The 21,829-nt window shown below is 35.8% G+C and overlaps 1 protein-coding gene across 4 annotated transcripts in view; it reads left to right on the forward strand.

The window, feature by feature from the left end:
- The window catches only part of LOC124631002 (integrin alpha-PS2), a 104,759-nt gene that overhangs the window by 36,601 nt on the left and 46,329 nt on the right, over nucleotides 1-21,829 (forward strand). For all 4 annotated transcript variants that reach the window (XM_047165075.1, XM_047165077.1, XM_047165076.1 and 1 more), the window contains exon 3: nucleotides 20,579-20,676. In XM_047165075.1, the coding sequence (XP_047021031.1) occupies nucleotides 20,579-20,676 (98 nt within the window). The remainder of the gene's footprint in view (nucleotides 1-20,578; nucleotides 20,677-21,829) is intronic.

Below are 21,829 nucleotides of genomic sequence, written 5' to 3' on the forward strand. Positions count from 1 at the left end.
CATCTCAGGTAGCTTTTTTATTGAAGCTAGTTATTTGTCTATTTAATAGAATTTAGGAAATATAATGAATATACCAAATAATAATAATTGATATCGGCAATTTTATTTAAATCATCATACTTACTAATATTTACATTTTAATTAAAATCTATTCTAGTAAAAACAAAAACTACAACTTAAAAAAAAAAACTAAATATCATGTCATACTATTGCCGTGCCCTGCCCACCCCAGCTAGCGCCAACCATTTCGTTCTTGGTAAGCCTAGCAGCAGAAAAATCAAAAATATATCAGTAAAATACACAGAGAATATAGGTTTTGTAACCCGCCTTATTTTACAAAAGTAATTTCACAGCGGAAAGCTTCAAAATTCCATACAATCCTTTCTAAAGTCAATCGTTTAATTCATTTTCTTGAAATCTGAAATCACGACGAGATGGCGAGGCGGCGCAGGCGCAGTACCGTGTACATATGACGTGTGTCGCGGTGCACATGCGCGTGACAGCTACTGCGCACGCGCGCCTGATTTATACCACAATGCTGTGCTCCTGGGTAGAGCCACAAAGTGGAAGCAGAAGGTGCAGAAGTGTAGTTTATTTAAGATTTTTAAAGATTGATGGACGGAATAGGCTGACGGGATCGTTTTAGAAAACTATGATATCGATGAGATTTTGACGTTACATTTGGGCCCTAGAGTTGAAAAAAATTGAACATTACTAGTAACATAGATTAGTAGGTAAGTAATTATGAAGTAAAGAAACATATTGCGCCGAACCCAAATATCTTGGGAACAGGGCAGGAAAAATATAAATATTGTTATTAGTAAGTAGGTAAAAAAGATTAGATATTATTTTCTTCAATTTCATTTCTATTCTCTTTAGCATTTATTCTATTCTTTAGAAGTGAACATTCTGTAATTACTCGTCTTGTATGCGCACCGACTCCTGCGCAACCATCCTGCTTTGTTCCTCGCTAGATGGACGTAATGTGTCTTGTCAGGACGAGTAATGCCCTTGCTTCATATTAGACGTAAATGCTTTGTTATCCGGCAGCTTTTAATGCTTCGTAAGTCAGTGTGAAGATGATTGGTAGTACACACATTACAAAGACCAGTTAGCCGGTATCAAACTGGCTGAAAACTTTGATAGCAATCATGATTTCCTTTTAAAAAATATTGCCGATCATTGCGCCAACTGTCGGTCAACTGTTTAGTGTGCAGTGTGCTCTAAACGTATTTTATACTGCAGATTCTTATTGCCATATTGTACTGTAGATATTCAATCTCAGAATTAATATATGATGAATATTTCGCATTATATTCTACAGTCAAACAATTGCGTTATTATTTCTGAATATAAAATACGTGAAGCCAAGTAGCCAGAAGTTATAAATCACATTGTCAAGTATAACTTAAAAGGCATGACGTTAAGTGAAATTAACTTCAGAAATATTTACAAAGCGAATTCATTTCATTCAAAAGACTACCTGAAGTGAAGATTTATTATACTTTGAGAATGCGCAAACGTCATATTAAAGGCAGAATTATTGAAAATGTAACCCCTTCTTTGGTAGTCGGGTAAAATATTACATATTTTTTATTTAACGTTACAGAGGTGTTTACCCTCTTAAACAAATAAGTACAAGAAAATCACAATACAGAATCTGAGAGCAAATAAATCGGCATATATCCGGGGTATCACAATGGGCTTAGCTTTACGAGGCAGGATGCTCGCGCGCACATAAACGCGAGCGCGTGGTTCGATTCTTAACCCACATCGATATTTTTAATGTCCATGAGAAAGGAGATGGGTTTCGCCACTAGGTGGGTAAATATTTGTTTTTAGAACGATGAAAGAGTGAGTGAGACTTCCTTATCCGGTTACGGATGGAATGAAAAATCTTTGAGTGTATAAATGTTTCAGTAATTGTGTAAGTGTAAGTAACTCAGATGGCTAATGAACTCTTCCACGTTAAATATACCGCGTTTTAAATAGGACCCCAATCTTATTATGTGTGCCAAAGAGCTCTTTGCGTTCAGTCGCTAAAGGTTGAGGAGCAAATAATACAAATCAATTCATCATCAATTTAAGAGCCCAGGTCTTGTCGATGCAGCTCCTTCCATTTACGCCAACTCCTGAACAACAAACCTAATACTAAGTAGCATTAACTTACAGAAATGACTGTACTTACCTATGTCGTTTAAAAATCGCCATAAGCCCTGACAAAAGTAAGAGTTTACTATTCACTGAATTCCGACTTCAAAGCAAAACGCTTCAACTAAACACGAATAAATCCGATCAATGTATACCCAGGTATCTATATAAAGCCCCAAGCGCCAACACTTACATACATTATCCAATTTGATTGCCTCATAAAGAAATCGCGCATGAATCATTCACACGTTCATTCAGCATGAATCATTCACTCTTTGACCGAACTTTCGCCACGCTAATTCTGTAGTAACCAGTAACCCTTCTACTTAGGGTTAAGTGCGGTTACTGGATCATGTTTAGCGGTAGTTAACGATCGATTGCGAAGTGATGTAGGCGGCGCGTGCGCATGTAGGCGGTCACCTGCCAAACTCGAATTTTGAATTCGGAATTTGTCCTTAATTTGATTGTTTGTAGGTAGTTTGTGATGAAGGTATATTTATGTAATAGCAAGGCATGTTTTTTAGCACCTAACTAACTAGCAAGTTAAATTAAAAAAATAGTTTCCACGAAGTTACGAACAGTTGACCATACAACTATGGTTTTGTTATCAAACTAGCCTAAAGTATTTTTCTAAGAATTTATTTCTCAATAAGCAAAGATCTCGGGTACCCGGAAGCTGCGTACAATTTCACATAGATAAGAGAGTTCAAAGCCGATAACCGGCGCATACCCCGCGAATACCAGGGACGCAGTTATGTCGATAAATATATCGATAAATTGTATCGATATTCTTATCGGTAATGGGAATAGTTTCGATTGAATGTCAAGTGTTCGAGTTTACTCTATACCTTTTGTAATTTTGTGACCTAGTTTTTTATATCTTAAAAGTAGAGATAAAAGATTAAGAAGATTAGATTTAGAAGATAAGATTAAGAAGAGAAGAGAGAAGAGAAGAGAGAAAGATAATTTTTTCAGTACTTTACTGAAATAATTACAAGTATTTTGGAAAGATTTCAATAGAAAAAGTTACTTCAATTACAAAACATTCAACGATTGCAACCGTCTTAGGCTAGTTAGGCTCAACACACACCAAAAGAGCGGCGAAGGGCAGCCGAAGCGAAGCGCGGTTTGAGTGTCATTTGAATTTTTACTTTATTCCCATTACTATAATGTATATTTTGTCATGAGAAACTCGAACGAGTCGCGCCGCGGGAAGTCCCGCGGCGCCGCGGGCATCCGCGCGACTCGTTCGAGTTTCTTCGCTGCCCTTGGCCGCTCTTTTGGTGTGTGTTGAGCCTTAAACAGTTGTAAATTAAATAAAAGTATTTAACAGTTTATCGAATTTAGCGCTTTACCTTATGGTACTCAAACAATTTATGGGAAAGAGTTTTTCTCACGGTATTCTTAAAATCTTATTAAATTGGAATTATTATTGTGCTGAACCGTATTTAGTGCAGTAAACGGAAACGTAAATAAAATATATGTCCAAAAGCTTTTGATTGTTATAGCCAGTTAACGATACATTGGATCATAAAAAATGCTTTTAAATTAACTACGCATACGGCTGCGAAAACGCATAGAAATGATATTAAATTTGAGCAACGGTGCACGTTGTTTTTAGAAGTTCTGTTAAATAAAAACTTTTAGATAATAAAATCTTTATGAGTATGTTATCGTGTAATGATAGTTAAATATGTAGTTCAAGCGGTAAATTCATTTTGACAGGTTAAATAAAATAAATGGCTTAAAAATTATCTAAATGCGGCATTAAAAGAATAATTTATATTACTATTTAACGATTATTTTTAAAATATATTTCTATCGATATAATACGTCACATCCCTATCCCATATCTTATCAGAAACAGTGTTGTATTTCACAAGCGCCTTTGTAATCGACGGTAACTTCTGTAAACAATTTGCCGCTACTTTTTCTTTTATCAGCTACGTAGTTTTTTATGTTATCAATAGTGATGTGTCATACCGGTTAGACTGGAAGCCGACCCCGACATAGTTGGGAAAAGGCTCGGAGGATGATGAATAGTGATGTGTCATACTCACTCCTCTATAATATTTTTCATCATAGCTAGAGTTTGTTTTATAATCTTAGTTGATATGGCGAAAAAGGAATGATAACGTACCTTTACTTAGCTAGGATTTTGATAAATGTTTCAGCACTTTAGATGTGACTGGATAAATCATGAAATTCTTCAAATGAAGGTTATTTTGACTCAAAAACAATGCGAAACTAAATACTGTAAAAATATAGTGCGCCTTCCCAATAAGACGTTGGGATAAGAGCAGGAGGATGATGATGTAACAATGCTAGTGCAGTCTTTTAGATTTGCTAGTTTCTTGAGTAATAAGAGCCCTATTACGGTGGGTGGGCAGCATTGACCTTAGTCTAGACTTCTAGACCGATAAGTAATACTAACTGCAATCACTAATGTGATATCAACAAGAATGTCACCCTTAGGGCCTATGCACACCACGTTTTTTAAACGCGCCGTCGACGCGCGTTTGTAGCGATACAGACGCGATACGCACGCAAGACAGACGCAGCCTGTAGACCTTTGCACACCTGTATACATACAGACGCAGCCTGTAGACCTTTGCACACTTGTATACATACAGACGCGCGTGTGTAGCGATACAGACGCGATGCAAACGCGCGTGTATAGCGATGCAAACGCACGTTTGTATCGATACAGACGCGCCAGTGACGCGCGTTTGCATCGATACAAAGGACAACAAACTGCTCTGCAGGATAAAAACGTGCCGTCGATGCGCGTGTGTAGCGATACAGACGCGATGCAAACGCGCGTGTGTAGCGGTGCAAACGCACGTTTGTATCGATACAGACGCTATTGATAAGAATTTGGCGAGAGGCCGTTTTGTTTCAGGCGTTAATGATTTTTTAAAGACTATAAATATATTGTAATCTCATCCTTATATTTTTTTTCCATTACCATCTTCGTCAGAGGATTCCTCTCAATTTTTATTTTACTTATACTTATTCCAAAGCTTATGTCAACATCTCTCTATCCTAAACACTTAAGTACAAACACACAAAGCATCCTAGAATCACTACCAAACAAACAATAGGTACGACCCATCTGTATGTGAACTCGACTCGAGATCACGCGCGTTCTGCCGGGGCTGCGGGTTGTTCGAAAGAGATACCGCGGCCCTGGTACATAAAAGGCCTATGACGGAACACGACGATTTTAGTCAGTAAGAGTCTGACACTCCCTCACCGCTGCTAACCCACAGCGGGAGGGGTCATTTGATGATTTTACGTCGCTAAAAAAAAAAAAAAAAAAAGATCACGCGCGTTCGTGCGAGATCGGCATCTGTCGACAAATACAGCGAGAGGTGCGCGCGCGCATCTGTGAACAACTGCGAGGTTTTGGACTTGAATGGATCGGGAGATAAGGATTGGGGTTAATGATGTGCATTGAATAGTTGTACAAAGTTTAATGTGACAATGGTTTGGAGAAGAAAGTTCTGTTAATTGTGGGTCGGGATGTCTGCTAAAAATTGTTTATTGAGAGCGATTTAGTGTCAATTTTTTATGGTACAAGATATTTAGAGTTAAGACAAGGTGTATGCTTAAAAATGTTAATTGTGAACGTCAAAAAAACTGCCTGAATATCTTAAATTTAATCAATACTTTACTTTATGCCGTGCGCTTGTATAGTCAGCAGAATAAACGCTATACTTCGAAAACATAATGCTTTAAGAAAGCGAACAACATCATTATTTTCTCTCTAAATGTTAACAAGATCAACGAATTCTCAACATCTTTTTCTCTTTTCTTCTACACATGTTATATAAAAAAAACATATAGTTCAGTAAATACCAACAAAATAAAGCATGATCTTTATACGTTTGTTAATCCGAAACATACCATGGTACGATAGCAAACTGTCAGCGTTGTATTAAGCCCACGCGTTGCCCACGTGTTCTCCACGGCCACGCGTGGGATACCCGTCAATTTGTCAATAACAATCAACTTATTGGTGCAGTTGTTTTCACCGTGTATTATGGTGTTGTGATAGAATGTTATTAGGTACCTTTGTTGTATGTGGGATAGGGAGCGGGTGATGTCGTGAGAATGTTGAGGTCCTTACTAATATTATAAAAGCGAAAATTTGTAAGGATGTATGTCTGCTAATATTTTCGTGGATTTAGATGAAACTTAGCAGTTATGTTATCCTATAGCAGATATCATCGGCCGTAGGCCTCTTACAAATCTTTGCATTTTCATAATCTTGTCATTTTCATCAGTATATTAATGTCAAACTTTTTTGTAGCATCTAGTTATCATTAAGTAAATGCTATGGTTTCCTGTAATTGGGGGAACACAGTAATCAGTTCCTATGTACCTATTTGTGTTTAATGTAAGTGATCTGTGTATCCTCTGTTGGAAATCCAATAAATAAATAAATAAACTTATTATAATCATAGCAAAATAAAATACTATGAAACAGTAAAACCATCTTCCTTTAAATCGCAGTCACCACCACTTTTACCATCACATAAACAAATAAGAAATCAGGCGTGAATGAATGAATAAACGATTGAATAATAAAACCCGTTGATTCTCGGATAATATCCGCCACTTCCTAAACGGCGACTATATCCAAATTAGCCTCGACAAGCGGCGTGCTAAGCTGTGTTTATGCGCCCACGCAATTTACGTAAAGTTCGTACTGTAGTACGAGCTAAGCTAACGCTATCGTTAGCTATGATGATAGAGATATTCGTTTCAAGTTTCTATGTATTGTGACGAGAAATTATTAGCCATTCAATTAAAAAGTGTTACCACCACCCAACACCTTTAGGACTAATTTCACTGACAGTCGTTAATGCAATGAGTAGGTTAAACGATGACTTTTGCATAGTTCATATTTAAACTTCCTTTGGTAATCATCAATTCATATTCAAGAACATAATTAGGCATCTATTATTTTTAACTACGTAATATTAAAATGACTGTAGCAAAAATCTATCATATAATACGTATCATCTAATCGCTGCAACCCTATCATTGGATTTACAAATCCTACAACTAAATAAACACCTCGTACATAAACCTATTACCATACTATAATTTCTCGCGTATCTCCCACTACTTGTTCACCCACATTCTTATATTTGTCTATCTGCAAATAAAAGCGTGGGTTTATTTCGTAAATGAGCCACATCCGGCACATCTAGCTCTATGTACCACGCTTACGAATCTGGTTAAGTTTTGAAAATTGGTGAGATTTGTGCGCACGCGCATCTGTTTATGTGATTATGATGGTGACGAATACAGGATGGTTTTTACAGGTAAACAGATATGAAAGGATTTTTGGTAATTGCATATATACCTACCTAATGAAAAGCGACTTATTGAAGTGACAAATATAATATATGTTGTAGTGAAGAGTTGCCTTGATGGTTTATGAGTTTATTTTAGGTATATGAGGAATTAAAAATATCAAATGTCAAATGATTCTTGAAATGTGAGACGACTCATAATTTTGATTAATTAGAGTAGCCGCACACTGCAGTCTGACTCTAAACAGTGCAATCTAAACAGTCGGTCGAGAGCTGCCCATTTGGTTGGCATTTTTTTTCCAAAGAAAATATTTATTCCAATCAAAGGTTTCAGTCGTTCTGATACCTTTGATGATCTTATTAATGTGTTTACTTCATACTGATTTATGAGTCCAAACCTATACCGGCCTAACCTAGGCCGACTAAAAGTTTGCAGTGTTAGTTTCAAACTTAGCATTTTTTAAGTAGATATCTTCAAATATTAAAAAAAGTTCGATCTCTTTACAAACACAAATCTAGCTAAGACAAACAACTTAGATTTCTTTATAATTTACTGTAGAATCAGATATTGACTAAGATTAAAGAACTTCACACTTCAAAGGGAAGAGCGAGTGCTTCCGTCTGCACGCGCGCAGGCCGATACTGTTTCCGTTAGTTTCTGTATATCTGCAACATATAAACAACTTTCTTGTTTAGTTATGTCATTTCGTGAGACAGTTATGCCAGCAGACCTTTAGAAAGTCATAATTTATTATTTTGATATACTTACTAGATTTCACTTGTCCGCGTCTCTAAGGAAATACCTACTTCCGCACCCGGGTAAAAAGCTCTTAACCGTCAACTGCCAAATTTCATCTCAATTGGTTCAGACGTTTTAGCGAGAATCGTAACCAATAAACAATGTTACAAACTTATTTTCACAGTTAATATTAGTAAAAATTTCGCCTTCGCCCTTGACCTTGGCACTTTTCGTGAATGACAAGTTCCCAGACATATCAGTTTCTGACTATGCAACTTTCTTAGATTCTTACGAAAACTAGACTTAAGTAACTGTGCTTATATCGCATAACTGTGCTGTAACTTATATAGCCATTTTACATCTCAGCGATCTTGATGCACAAATGTACACAGTCAATGGACAAACCACGAAAAAACTATATAAAAAAATATCTCGTACCTCGTGAAACAACCTAATGTGCTACAATTATTTTTTACACCGCGTCACGCGATGAGGAGTTAAGATATAAATAGCTACATTGTAATAAGACGTCAAAACACTCGTTCTTCGAGTGTCAAAATGACATCAGTTGTAACCGGTTTTTGTACAAATATGAGGCACGTTTGGCGAAACTAGTTTTTCTATTTAGTTGTTACTATTAGCCGTTTTAGTGCGGTTTCACTCGCGTTCCGTGAGAACTACTGCCTATAACCGGATAAAATATAGTCTATGTTCCTCAGAAAGAGTGTAGCTTTGAAAACAGTGAAAGAATTTTTCAAATCGGTTCAGTAGTTTCGGAGCCTTTAGGGTACAAACAGACAAACGAACAAAAACATGTTTTTTTTTATTATATTAGTTACTATGGAAGCATATGTTGTTAGTTGTTATGTATGTATGTATGTGTATATGTTCTCTAGGGATTTAAAGGTGATTTTGAATGTCACTCGCAAAATATTTGACATTCAGAGCCGTGTTTTAGAAGGCATTTGCGTTACCTGAAAAGTTTAAACGGAGGGCACAGTTTTTGTGCAGGCTTAAAGATTTATATTGCTTAAGTGTCTGTTCTGTTATTTGAGTATAGAGGTATTGCAGTATTTTTGAGCGTTACCTTACCTACGTTAATTTATTTTTTTACTATATTCCGCTAGTGGCTTTACTCGCGTCCCGCGGGGAATTATTCGCGTCATCATCATCATCATCTACCGAGCCTTTTCCCAACTGTGTTGGGGACTTATTATTCGCATATTGGGATATTAAATCATCCTCGGTATATGAATCGTTAATGGCATAACTTTACCTATACTTGATATTAAAAGTGTAGTAATTAAAAATTGCATTTTGTACAGATAGCTGCAAAAATTCCCACGCTAAACAAAAATTCACCACTTAATATACCTACTAGCATTTAAGAAGGACCTCAAAACTCAGACATCTGACCGAGCTGACCCAGTTCCTGTCATGTTGACGTCGCTAGACCACACGGACGGCCGGTGTTCAGTTGCCGACCACAATTGGAGCGCCCGAATATTGTGCATGTATCAAAATGTATAGCTTATAGCCCGGTCAAAATAGACATAAAAGTAGTGGTCAAATAACAAAAATTTCCACAGAGCTGATTTTTGGTGGAGAGCTAGATTTGATCATTATAAATAAAATACTAAAAGTCCCCATCGATCCCATGTGTGCGTCGAAAGTTATTCGAGGTCAAATGTCAAAATTTTAGGTTTTTTGATTTTTTTTCGAAAACGGTAAGTTTTATCAAAAAAAGACATCAGACCAAAATTGTAGATTTTTAAATTTTCTACAAAAATGCCATCAACAGTTTTCTCCTAAATCTTACCATTCCTGAGATATCGCGATTCAAAGAGTCACACTGTACATGATATGCACATATAAGCCACGTACATACGAGGGCTGCCTTTAAGTTGTATCGTTTGAAATAAGTACAGGCAATCTAATAGGTTAATACCATTTATTGTTTTTCAAAGAATTCTCCGCGATATTTAATGCACTTTTGCACGCATTAAACCCAGTGCTTGAAACATTTATTCCATTCTAAAGTGGGGGTAGTCAAATTGGCCGATTTGTATGAGTCAACAGCTTTTTCAGGTGTGCTGAAACGTTTACCATGAAGACTTTGCTTAATTTTGTGGAATGTAAAACAATCGTTATGCCCACGGATCTATGTCACGGTATGTTACATGTTGGTCTGCGACAATTAACTGCCGCATAGCCTCGATATTATCTTGGGTCATATCGGGTTTTGAACTACCTTCACGTGGCTTGTCTCTAAGGGTGCTTACATAAAGAAACAGGTTGCCGGTACAGACAAACCTATCATATAATATTTCAATACAATCCTATTGACTCAGTTATAAAGAAACAGGTTACCTGTTTACCTGTTTCTTTAGAATATTATACCTGCACTGATCGGTACCTACCCGTACAGGTTTGTCTGTACCGGCAACCTGTTTCTTTATGTAAGCACCCTAAGGCTAGATTGCCCACTTTTAAATCCTAAATATCAGCGTACTGCAGTCCTAAAGCATGGTTCTGCATCACTAAACACAGAATTTTTTTTTTTAAAGCGCTGAATTCGCGACAATCCGCTTTTAAAATTGTAGAAAATTATCGCACGCTTATTTAACTTCGACATTTCCATTTTTATCCAGAAGACTGGGGTTGGAAATTGATACATAATATCTGGAACCTATTAAAACTTTACTCCCACCTGCTCCAGGAAAACTCCTGACATAATTTTTTGCAATTGCAAAAAAGATTGTAGTATCAAATCATCCTCCGAGCCCTTTTCCCAACTATGTTGGAGCCGGCTTCTAGTTTAACCGGATGTAGCTAAGTACCAGTCCTTTACAAGGAGCGACTGCCCTATCTGACCCCCTCAACCCAGTTACCCGGGCAACCCAATACCGCTTGGTTAGACTGGTGTCAGACTTACTGGCTTCTAACTACCCATTACGACTGCCAAGGATGTTCAATGACATCCAGAACCTACAGTTTAACGTGCCATCAGAAACAGTCGTTGGTGTCCAAAATATACTTAGAAAGTACATACAAACTTAGAAAAGTTGCATTGGTACTTGTCTGACATGGAATCGAACCCACTCATACTCGAGAGGTTGGTTCTTTACCCACTAGGCCACCACGAGTTTTTGTATGAATCTGATAAATCTAAAACAATCTCAATAATAGTTAACCCAATAGATAATATCAATAATGACATCATATTAGAACTTGACGGCAATTATTCCCTTAAACTATCCTAAAATTGTCATGACAGTTAGTGGAGTAGGCCTACAGGAGAAACTACGGTAAAAAAAACGCGCCGAGTACACTACCTCATAGCTGGCGTGGAAATGTGTGCATGTCATGTATGGAATATACTTTAAAGCGCAATATCTCAGGAATGGTAAGATTTAGGAGAAAACTGTTAATGCAATTTTTGTAGAAAATTTAAAGATCTACAATTTTGGTCTGATGTCTTTTTTTGATAAAACTTACCGTTTTCGAAAAAAAATAAAAAAAACCTAAAATTTTGACATTTGCCCTCGAATAACTTTTGACGCACACATGGGATCGATGGGGACTTTTAGTATTTTATTTATAATGATCAAATCTAGCTCTCCACCAAAAATTAGCTCTGTGGGAATTTTTGTTATTTCAAATGTCTATTTTGACCGGGCTATTATTATCTGGTGCTAGGTAATATTACCTATAAAACGGAGGAGTGTCAAAATAGACAGTAGGTTTATTATTATCTGTTACTTACCTACTACAATGTTATAAGGCGAAGGAGTTTTTTAGTTGCTTGCTTAAACTTATTAAGAGCTATTGTTGCTGGTGCAATTTAAAAAATCTTTTCAGTGTTAGAAAGCCCCATTTTAAGATGGTTAAACTTCGTCTCTGGAGAACTACTTCCATTAATTAAACAATTTACCCATGTTTCATTATCAAGTCAATCGCTTCAGCCGTTTTAGTGTGAAGTTAAAGTACAACAAATTCACTGCCGCATTTATTATATTAGTGACAAGTAACGACCACTTTTCAATGCACTTCTTAACCGACTTCCCGATAAAGAGGAGGTTATTAATTCATCGGAATATTTTCTTTAAAACATGAATATAGACTTTTAACACCTTCAATACTCGTGCATTAAACTTTAATCAACTAGGTCCCATTGACACTGCTATGGGAATCAATAGATTAAAACCAGTAGCTCATTTCCAAAATTGGTCAATTCCAATTAAGTTTAACATAGATAAGCAGCACGTTTGTGCCCACGCAAGTTCTTGATAAATGTTTATATAATTATGTTTACTTAATAAACATGGGCTGGCTGGTCTACTGGTTGAGCTACTGGGTTCGATACCCGGGTTATGAAAAATGTTTTTTTAATTATTTCTTAGTGAAAGCCAGGTAAATTTTGATACGTAGAACTTAATACACATTTAAGTTTTGGGATGGTCTTATCTATACTTCTACACTAATATTATAAAGATGAAACATTGTTTGTTTGTACCCGAAAGGCTACAAAACTACTGAACTAATTAGAAAAACTCTTTCCCTTTTGCGAAGCTATAAGACTATCGCTGAGTAACATATATTTTTCTATGTATTTTTGTCTGGCTACGGAAAGAAGTTCCCTCGGGACGCGGGTGGAACCACAAGAAACCAGCTAGTTACTAAATAAGTGTATAAGAGGACTATAAAAACAATAATCATGGGAAGCAACACAACATTTTTCTTCCACTCAAACGTAAACGATTATTATCGATAATGTTTACCGAGTAGCAATCGTAAACATCCATCTCCCGTGTACTTAGCAACTTAAACAAAGGGTATAGCATCGAGTGGCATTGTGCCGAGTACTCGATGCATCGATTGCATTCGATTGTAAGTGCATTAGTATCGAGAACATTGGCCAACATTAACGCATTGCGCGTTGATAAAGTATAAATCAATCGGCGGTGTAGGGTGACAATGATGACGACCAGATTACTTGCAACTTTTTTTTGAGTATTTTATACAACTGATTAAAAAAAAACAGAAAAAACAAATGCTAGTTATATCTCATAAAAAAACATTTTTATTACAATTAGCTCTAAGCGTGAGCTCTGAGTCAATGCCTTGCACTTAAACCATTGAGTCATCACTTCACACTCAAAATAAACTAACAAACCATATTTAAATTCAATTGAAAACCCCTCTGCATCCAATACAAGATTTCCACCAGCTTCTCTGATCATCTTTTAATGCAAATTGAGCATGTTGTTCATATAAAGGGCCTAATATCCTAGCTTTAGCTACATTAGCAGTCACTCTAGTGTGCGCAGACGCCGGGGTCGCTCAGTCAGAAGCGCCATTTATTTCGAATGTATGCGCAAACGCAGTGCATCGACCGCGTGCACGTGATCAACTCTGATTTTATTTATTATTTTGTTTAATTATGGGTTTGCATGACATGTTTGTATTTTAGTTAATCATAAATGCATTAATATTTACATTATTGGATGCATATTTAGTTTTGAATTCAAACTGTTTAGGACGTTACTAAAAAATGCGACAGTGAGCAGTAACCTCTGAGAAATTTAGCAAAAGGTTAGGCATGATAGAGTTATAAATAGTGACAGACAGGTATCCTGACGCCCGCATGCGCAACAACGAGCCATTTCCCTCACTTGACCTTTCCAATTTGCGTTCAATGACAATCAGCTGCATTGTATGATAACTACAATACTTATTTCATAATAAAATAGTAACATATATTTATTTTATTGCTATGCGTGCAACTGTCAATATAAGCAATAAAAATTAACACAGCTTTGACAGCGAAAGTGGTTTTAAAGTACGCAATGAGTGACCATCAATCCGGTCACAATTGGAGGACGGTCCGAATTGGACCAGTTGACCACTTGTCACTAATTGGCCACTAAACAATGTAAACGTTGCTTATTGGTTGATAGATTGGTACTTTTAGCGTGCGTGCCGGTAATTTTGTGGGCCATTGATTTATTTATTGCGAGGGTCCAGCCGGATGATGCTGTCAAAATAATATTTTGGGATAATTTTGTGTGATTGAGTGTGATTTGAGAGTTTGTTATTCAAATTTGATATGAACATTTATAGGGGTATGATGAGCAATGGCAATAGAATTTTGTATCTCAAATACATCAGTTTAGTCAGGTTAGGAATTTATAAAGTACATATAGTATTTAAATGTACATTTCACAGCAATAAAACGTCTTAACACCAAGATTAGCATAGAAACTTAATACACAAAAAATCAGTAACATTCAGACTTGTTCATACGAGTGGGACCAGATACGATTCCCCGCTGTGGCTCGCCTGTTCAATTACTGAACAAATATTTGACAAATGATTGGAACACACTGAATTTACTTGAGCGTGCATTTGTGGCCACTTGACATCGTCTTTATGGGTGTATTGGTAGGGCTATCAACACACATTTTTTTATAAAAATATCTGGAAAAAAATACTCGGTCTACTTAAACTCTTACTGACTAAAACCAACCATGTTCCTTCTTAAGCCCTTTATGTACCAGGGCCAAGGTAACTCTTTCGAACAATCCCGCAGCTCTGGTAGGCTTTGGCCCTGGTGGGCCCCACTGGGATTTACTGACACTCTTTTAGAAATGTAGAGACACTTGGACCAAATATAAAAAAAAAAATGAAAATTAGAAAATGTCCTTTTAAAAGGACACTCCGAAGAATCTTTTTATTAAAAATGGGACAGTTCCAAAGATTTCTTGAAACATGGCAGCCCTAAGGAATTGGGCACAAATAATGTTTGTGATTCTTGGTTTATTGGCACAGCGGCTATTATAAGTGGTAATGTGATGTCGATGTGATTGTGCAACGTATTGTGAGGAAGCTATGTGAATGACGTTTATTGTAGGCCTGGGGAGTTTTTTGTTTGGTATGAAGTAATAGCTTATTGGTTTTGTAGGTTCAGTTCTTTGATAATATTGTTTTTAAGAGAGAGCAGCGTTGAGAATATTTCTGTGTGTTTAAAATATTAAATGCTTTTTCATTTCCCACCTAATCTTCGATATGGATTTTAGTACTAAATTATGTGATTTTATTAGCACAATCAGATTGCAATTTTATCTGGTTATATTGACATTCAAATAACATAGTATACAATATGATAATTATCCCTCAGTAATCAATAGAACTTATATGCTGTCTGTGTCAGGTAGCTACTTTCATAATTAAAACAAATGACAGTAAATTCTACTTTTTAATTACAAAAACATGACTTACCAATACGATGCTAGATAATAAACTCCACAATTAGTTTACACATTTACACCTTCAATAATAAGCAGCTGCTATACCTCCTAGCGTGTAATTAATATCGGGTATTAATCAGTACCTTTCATAGTGATTATTTCCTCTTTCTCTTAAATGGTTGGTGTACAATGTATAATTAGGGTTCTCCCTTTGTGTAATTAATAATGGACGAGTTTTGATTTATTTTTAGTAGAATAGTGAAAGGTTCTACTGAGACTTTGTCTTAAGGAGAATATAGGCCTCCGTCTTTATATTCATCTGATACTTGTCTAAGAGTGTTAGCTTAGTAGGTTTTGTAGTTAGTTTGTACTGTTTAGCTTAGTAGGTTTTGTACTTAGTAGGTTTTTTTGTAACAAAAAAAATAGATTTATAGAAAATACACCACTAACAAATTAAATAAAAATACTATGCTCCTTAAGTAGGTACAAGTAAACCACCTTAACCACATAAAACATAGATTAACATGTAATTTTATGAAATACTCATTTTTACGAGGTTCTCTGTAGAGGCCGTGCTCTAAAAAGTCCGATACAAAACGTAAAGCCGATACAGGTGACATTTATTGCCTCTATACCATTTATTATCTATGTGCTCTACTGTGACGTTACGATTATCGCTAACAGTAACAGTGCATTTAAAATGTATTTTGTTTTATACTAGTCTGATAATTAGTGAAGTATTGAAATAGTGTATATTTACAAAAAAAAAAAAAAACTACGTAAACTACTGCTACTTAGAGCTAAAAGAAAAAATGTATTTGCTTTGCCTAGAAAAAAGTGTTCTACAAATAGTTTTTTTTTAAGTAAATTTTTAGTAATTTTTACTGTAGTATATACAAAAAATAAGTCAATCAAAATAGAAATTCATCGCGCAATATTTATGATATCTTTACCATAAAAATGAAAAAAGAATCAAATTATAAATTCACTCATTTGTAAAAGTAGGGTGTCCATTATTGATGTTCCTACACTTCGGACATTTTACTCATTGGACCGAATCATTACCGGGTCGCATTGTTTCCTACTATTTCACGCTCCAATGAAATTATGACTAGGGGACTACTTTTATTATTCCAACCAAAGTAATTTTAAGGTTATAAAAATGTTTTTTGATACACCCGTGTGTCGTGTCATTGTAATTTATTCAGGAACAATTTTCCCCTTTTCACGGTCTTGGTCACGAAGAGGGTTCGCTTTTTAGATAGGTAGTAATAATATTCTTGAAGTGTGAATATTTTTATTATAAAAAAAATATACCTACTATAATTAAAACGGATAACTAAAAATATTTAACATCAAAAAGAGAAAAATCTTAAAAATAATAGGTAAATCTAAAACTAAATATTATGTTGTTACGAAAGTTTAGAAGTTTATATAGGCTTTGAAATAATCATTAGGTACAGTTGCCTAGATTTTTTATGGACCATAATAGATATTTTTTCACAATACATAATTTAAATTGCCCTCTGACATATTGTCTGGAAGTCTTTATTGTTTAGGGTGAATGATGCGTGCTAAGAAACTATAAATATTGTTTTGGTTTTATTAATTCATAGGGTCGTATTTTCGTTTGCTGCTTTATTTATACTGGTTGTCCCGTCACATTTAGCCTAACGATATTTTTCAAAAATCTTCAATTCATTTTATAATTATTTTCTTAATGCTCTATTCAATTTGAATATCCGCTTGTGTTCAAGTTACATTCAAAACATTTGATGCGTTTATGCACCAAATACTCTCTACACCCAGAAGTCATGACCAATTAATTCATAATAACAGTTCTCAAACGGCTTAATGGAGCAGCAAAGTTTTTTAATTTATTGGCACATCTCATATCAAAATCAATTGCATGGACAAACAAGGTGTGACAGGCACTAACAGCAATGACCTCGAAATACCCACAAAAAAAGCCACGATATTATTAAGCTATCAATCAGTAAAAATTCCCATCGATAAAAAAATTTACGCGCTTCTATTAAGCGTCGTTTTCGTGAAATCAGATAACATGGTCCAGTATGGTCAACTACCAATCACATTAGAGTCCAAACCTGTCATACAGTTAATTACGAGGCCCATAACAGTTAAGAAATTGACGTTGTAAAGTATAACGTCTTCATACAGACACAAAAAATTACGTCATTAATCTTTACCTTCTGTCATTTTTAACTCGCGTATAATTTTGAAAGAAATCTTAATTTTGGCTGTGGGTTATCATCACGACGTATATGGGAAGCCATTAAGAGTATCGGCAGCGATAAAAATCGACATCGAAAGCTTTTGGGTGGTGTTTAAGTTGTAAAAACAAATACGGGGCGGGGGTAGCGGGGCTTGTGTGTTTTGACCGTTATTTATATGTTCATTTTATGGCGAATGATACGTCACTTTCTTCCAGGTAGTAGGTGGTCTTGCCATTTTGTTATTGGCGTTTTATTTGGGTCTTTTAAGCAATTTGTGAACGTGAATTTGTTTCAATTCATCTCCTGACCCGCCTTGTTCTACAGACAGATTTAATGCAATATTTCAACATAATATCAGAATGCACCTCTTATGTCATACATATGGCATGATTTACTGCTGTCAGTAAATATAAAAGCTTGAGTTAATGTAAATATTCCGAAGAACAGATGACACATAAATCTGACAAATTTAAATTAAAAATTCCTCACTGCTGAGTCATTCTATAAATTACATGTTCTAAAACAAATGTTCCTACAATTAGTATGTGTTGGGTCCATTAAAGTGACCATTAGACCGGTTCGTGTGTGAGTACTCTAATAAAATATTATAAAAATTTACCATATGCAGTAGCCACTAACTAGACAGACGTGTCATTGTGTTGTACACTTGTGCACTAAAGCGTTGAAATGAATAAAACATATTTGAGACGACAATAAATAAATAAAAGGATTCGCTAAAGTAAAATGAAAGTTTGAAAAGAACCTAATTATAATCTACCTCCGAACTTAATATTCTGATGCTCATAAGACCTCCAAAGTTGATCAAACAATACTTCAAAACTTAAGGAAACCTTGAACGAAATTATTTAATTACACGTTTCCCAAACATAGCATTATAATCCAAAACACGTATAAATTATCTATCAATTAGCTTAATCGCTCAAAATTTCGGTGTAATCTCTCGTATATTTCTGAAGGTTTTTGTTCTTAAATGATACTGTTCACGACTGTACTGCAATCAGTTTAAAAGCCTAACCCCAGCGCGATTAGGCGCACCGCTGCGGGGCGCGGTGAAGGTGCGGCGGAGAGGGGGGGGGGGGTGACGGTCATTAACTCATTAACGATGCTTGATGCCCGAACACGGGGATGTGACAGTACTTAATGATGATTTTGTGCTAATGTCCCAAAATGTTGCATTGCGTAGTCACCCTAATATAAGTTATAAGTAAAAATATATAAATGATTTCAAGTTTCAGTTCTTGTTCATTTAATATCGATATCCAATCCTTGCTTCTCTTATTATACTCAGACATTGACGAAACGAAAATTAATTATTAATTTCTCCTTTTTTCGACTTCACACTAATTCCCATTAAAGATTTATTCGTTGCTATCAGTAAATTTATCAAAAGGCACGCAATAAGAGGAAGGAGGTCACAAACCCGTCATTACTCAGACCTCTTTGGTTCATAATTAAAAATGATGATAGCTTTCAGTTAAATATTAATTACTGATGTCAGAGTTAACTTTTCGGATTGGTGAACGACGGTGTGCATGGTAACGCCCCTTTGCGGTGATAAAGGGAAAGGACCCATTTCTTTAATTTCAAGTTGATATTATCTGTCACAAGGTTTCATAAAATAATGTTTTTTTCAGTAGGTTTATTACTTTGCAAAACCTTTATCTAGGCGTTAAAGTAACTTCGCCAATTTTGGATTTGATTTCATTTTAGAGTATATAATTCCCACAGAAGATCCATTACGTTCGTTTTTTTCTTCTTTTTTTGTGAATTTATGGAAAACACAATAAAACTGTTAATCCATTAATCAAGATCACCATTTTGGTAACAAAATTGAATTCTCTTCCTGAAGATGGATGCGCTGCGAGCCGAATTAAGTTATTACCCGATATTTCTTATTTCGTCGAATTGAATTCTTGGACGCAATGGTGGCCGCCATATTGGGCGTTTAATGGCAGTTAAATCGAAAAAGCGAGAAACTCGTTAAGTTGTAAAATCATTTCCAAAAAGCATCCTTTAGTTCAGAGTTATACTTTTTTGGTAAATGATTGATTATGAGACTAGTTTGCCACTTGATTAAAACACAATCTCTGGAAAAAATATAAATATAAAAAATATGATTATATTAAAAAAAAAAAAAACATTATAAATCTGCAACGCTCTGGGTGCTGCAATTTTTATTATGAAGAATGCAATAATTGAAGACCACCAATTTCTATAAGATCACCACCATATTTCATGAAGCAATAAATAAAAAGAAATCACAATAAATGGCCAAAATTAAATGTTAATACCGTATTACGTGGTCACTACGATTTCTGTAATCAATTTATTAAAAGGTCGAGAATCAACGCGATGCGCAGACGACCACGATTTCTTTGAAAAAGATTTATGTCTTAAAATATTAAGTGTGAGATGAGAAATGATAATTTAATTGTACGTTAAATATCTGTGGGCATTGTCTGGGTATGCCCCGAGCGATGCCATGCGTAAATTCAATTTATATTTTACACATTGGGAATTTCCGATAATCTTTTGAAATTTTCTGGTGGTTGGCTGGTTGATCAGTATTGACGGACTTTATATCTTTTTTCTTTATTCGTTGAGTATACGAAGCTGAAATACACACTAAGAGGCTACAAATTTAACAGTTCACGGTTTCCTCATAGATTTGTAAAATGAGCAGTAGATATCATGACAGCATATGTCCTCGGCATGTCTCTTGATGTCAAGATGTACCTACGAGTAAATTATCCGTTTCATGACACAATGAGCCAAAAAACGTCCCATACTGAAAATACCTTTAAAAATCCTTAAGTATATTGTATATTTATGAAACTATTTCTTCGTCCACAGAGAACAACGAGGACCGTCAAGGTCGTCCCATCGACCAGAAGTCGAACCAGTGGTTCGGAGCGACCCTCACCAGTACCGGCAGGAATGGTGCTATCATCGTGAGTAGTAGTTTTTATACTATACGAGGATAGATTTCAGAGAATCGTTTTTTCGATATTGACCTTTTTATTGACATAATGTGTTGGGTATCTGCAGTACCTTAGTGGCAAAGTTTCTTCTCATTAATACGTTACTTGTTATACGTTACAAGGTATGAGTGTATTCATGTAAGTTGCACTAACACACTGCAAACTGTTGGCCATTAGTTTGATAGGGCTCATTAATCATCATGGAGTTGAACGATAGTGCGCACAATATAGCGATCAGGTCTCCAGCCGACTAAACAGTTTGAATTCACAATTACTTTTGAAATAAACTGTTAGCCAACCATCGGATAAACTATAGCCCGACAGTTTACTTTGCAGTATGCATTTAAAACAGTCATACATGACAATCTTCTCTCCAAAGTCACATCGCAAAAATCTCCTCACACCGCCATTTAGTTGACGACCGCTGTGACCTCGTAGCTGTGACCCACAAAGCTGATAGGATGTCTTGGCGCACCCTTCCTGCTGCGCCCGGTCGTAAGGTGTCGGTAATGCCCTGATATCTTTGTTCAGAATATATGACGTCACTCGGGAATGGCCTACTTGTAATTGTGTTAGTGAGGAGTTAGTGATGTGATTTTGTCTTTGATTTGTCGATATTAGACTTGGCAAAGTCAAAATCAGAGGTTATTTGCATTTTGGGTCCATGACTTCTGAAGTTTTTATTAAATTATGTACTTGATAGACATTTCGTGGAAATACATACTTCCAATACCTTTGATTGAGGACTATTATAAAACAACTTTCATAAGTTTCGGTCTGCCTGCTAGTTTCATCCGAGTGTCTTTGTCCTGAGTCTGGAGCGACTTCCTTTAGCTAAAATGAATCAAAAATATCTGGACCACTGTCAACTTCCAATAAAAACAAAACACTACCCACACACACAAACAAAGTCACATCTATAAATCAGCTACAGCTCCTAAAACCTTTATTAGTATTAAAACAATAGTTGCTTGGGAAAGTCCATTAATCTCGGCGCCCTACAGTTGACATTTGCAAGTGAATCAGTCCAAGGCTGTGGGGTTGAGCACCATTACGTTATGGGGCCGTCTTTATGGCTTGTGGACGTATCCGGACTATCTAGCGGAATTGGGTCTCAGGGTTA

This window comes from Helicoverpa zea, chromosome 6, assembly GCF_022581195.2.
Source record: "Helicoverpa zea isolate HzStark_Cry1AcR chromosome 6, ilHelZeax1.1, whole genome shotgun sequence".
NCBI lineage: Eukaryota > Metazoa > Arthropoda > Insecta > Lepidoptera > Noctuidae > Helicoverpa > Helicoverpa zea.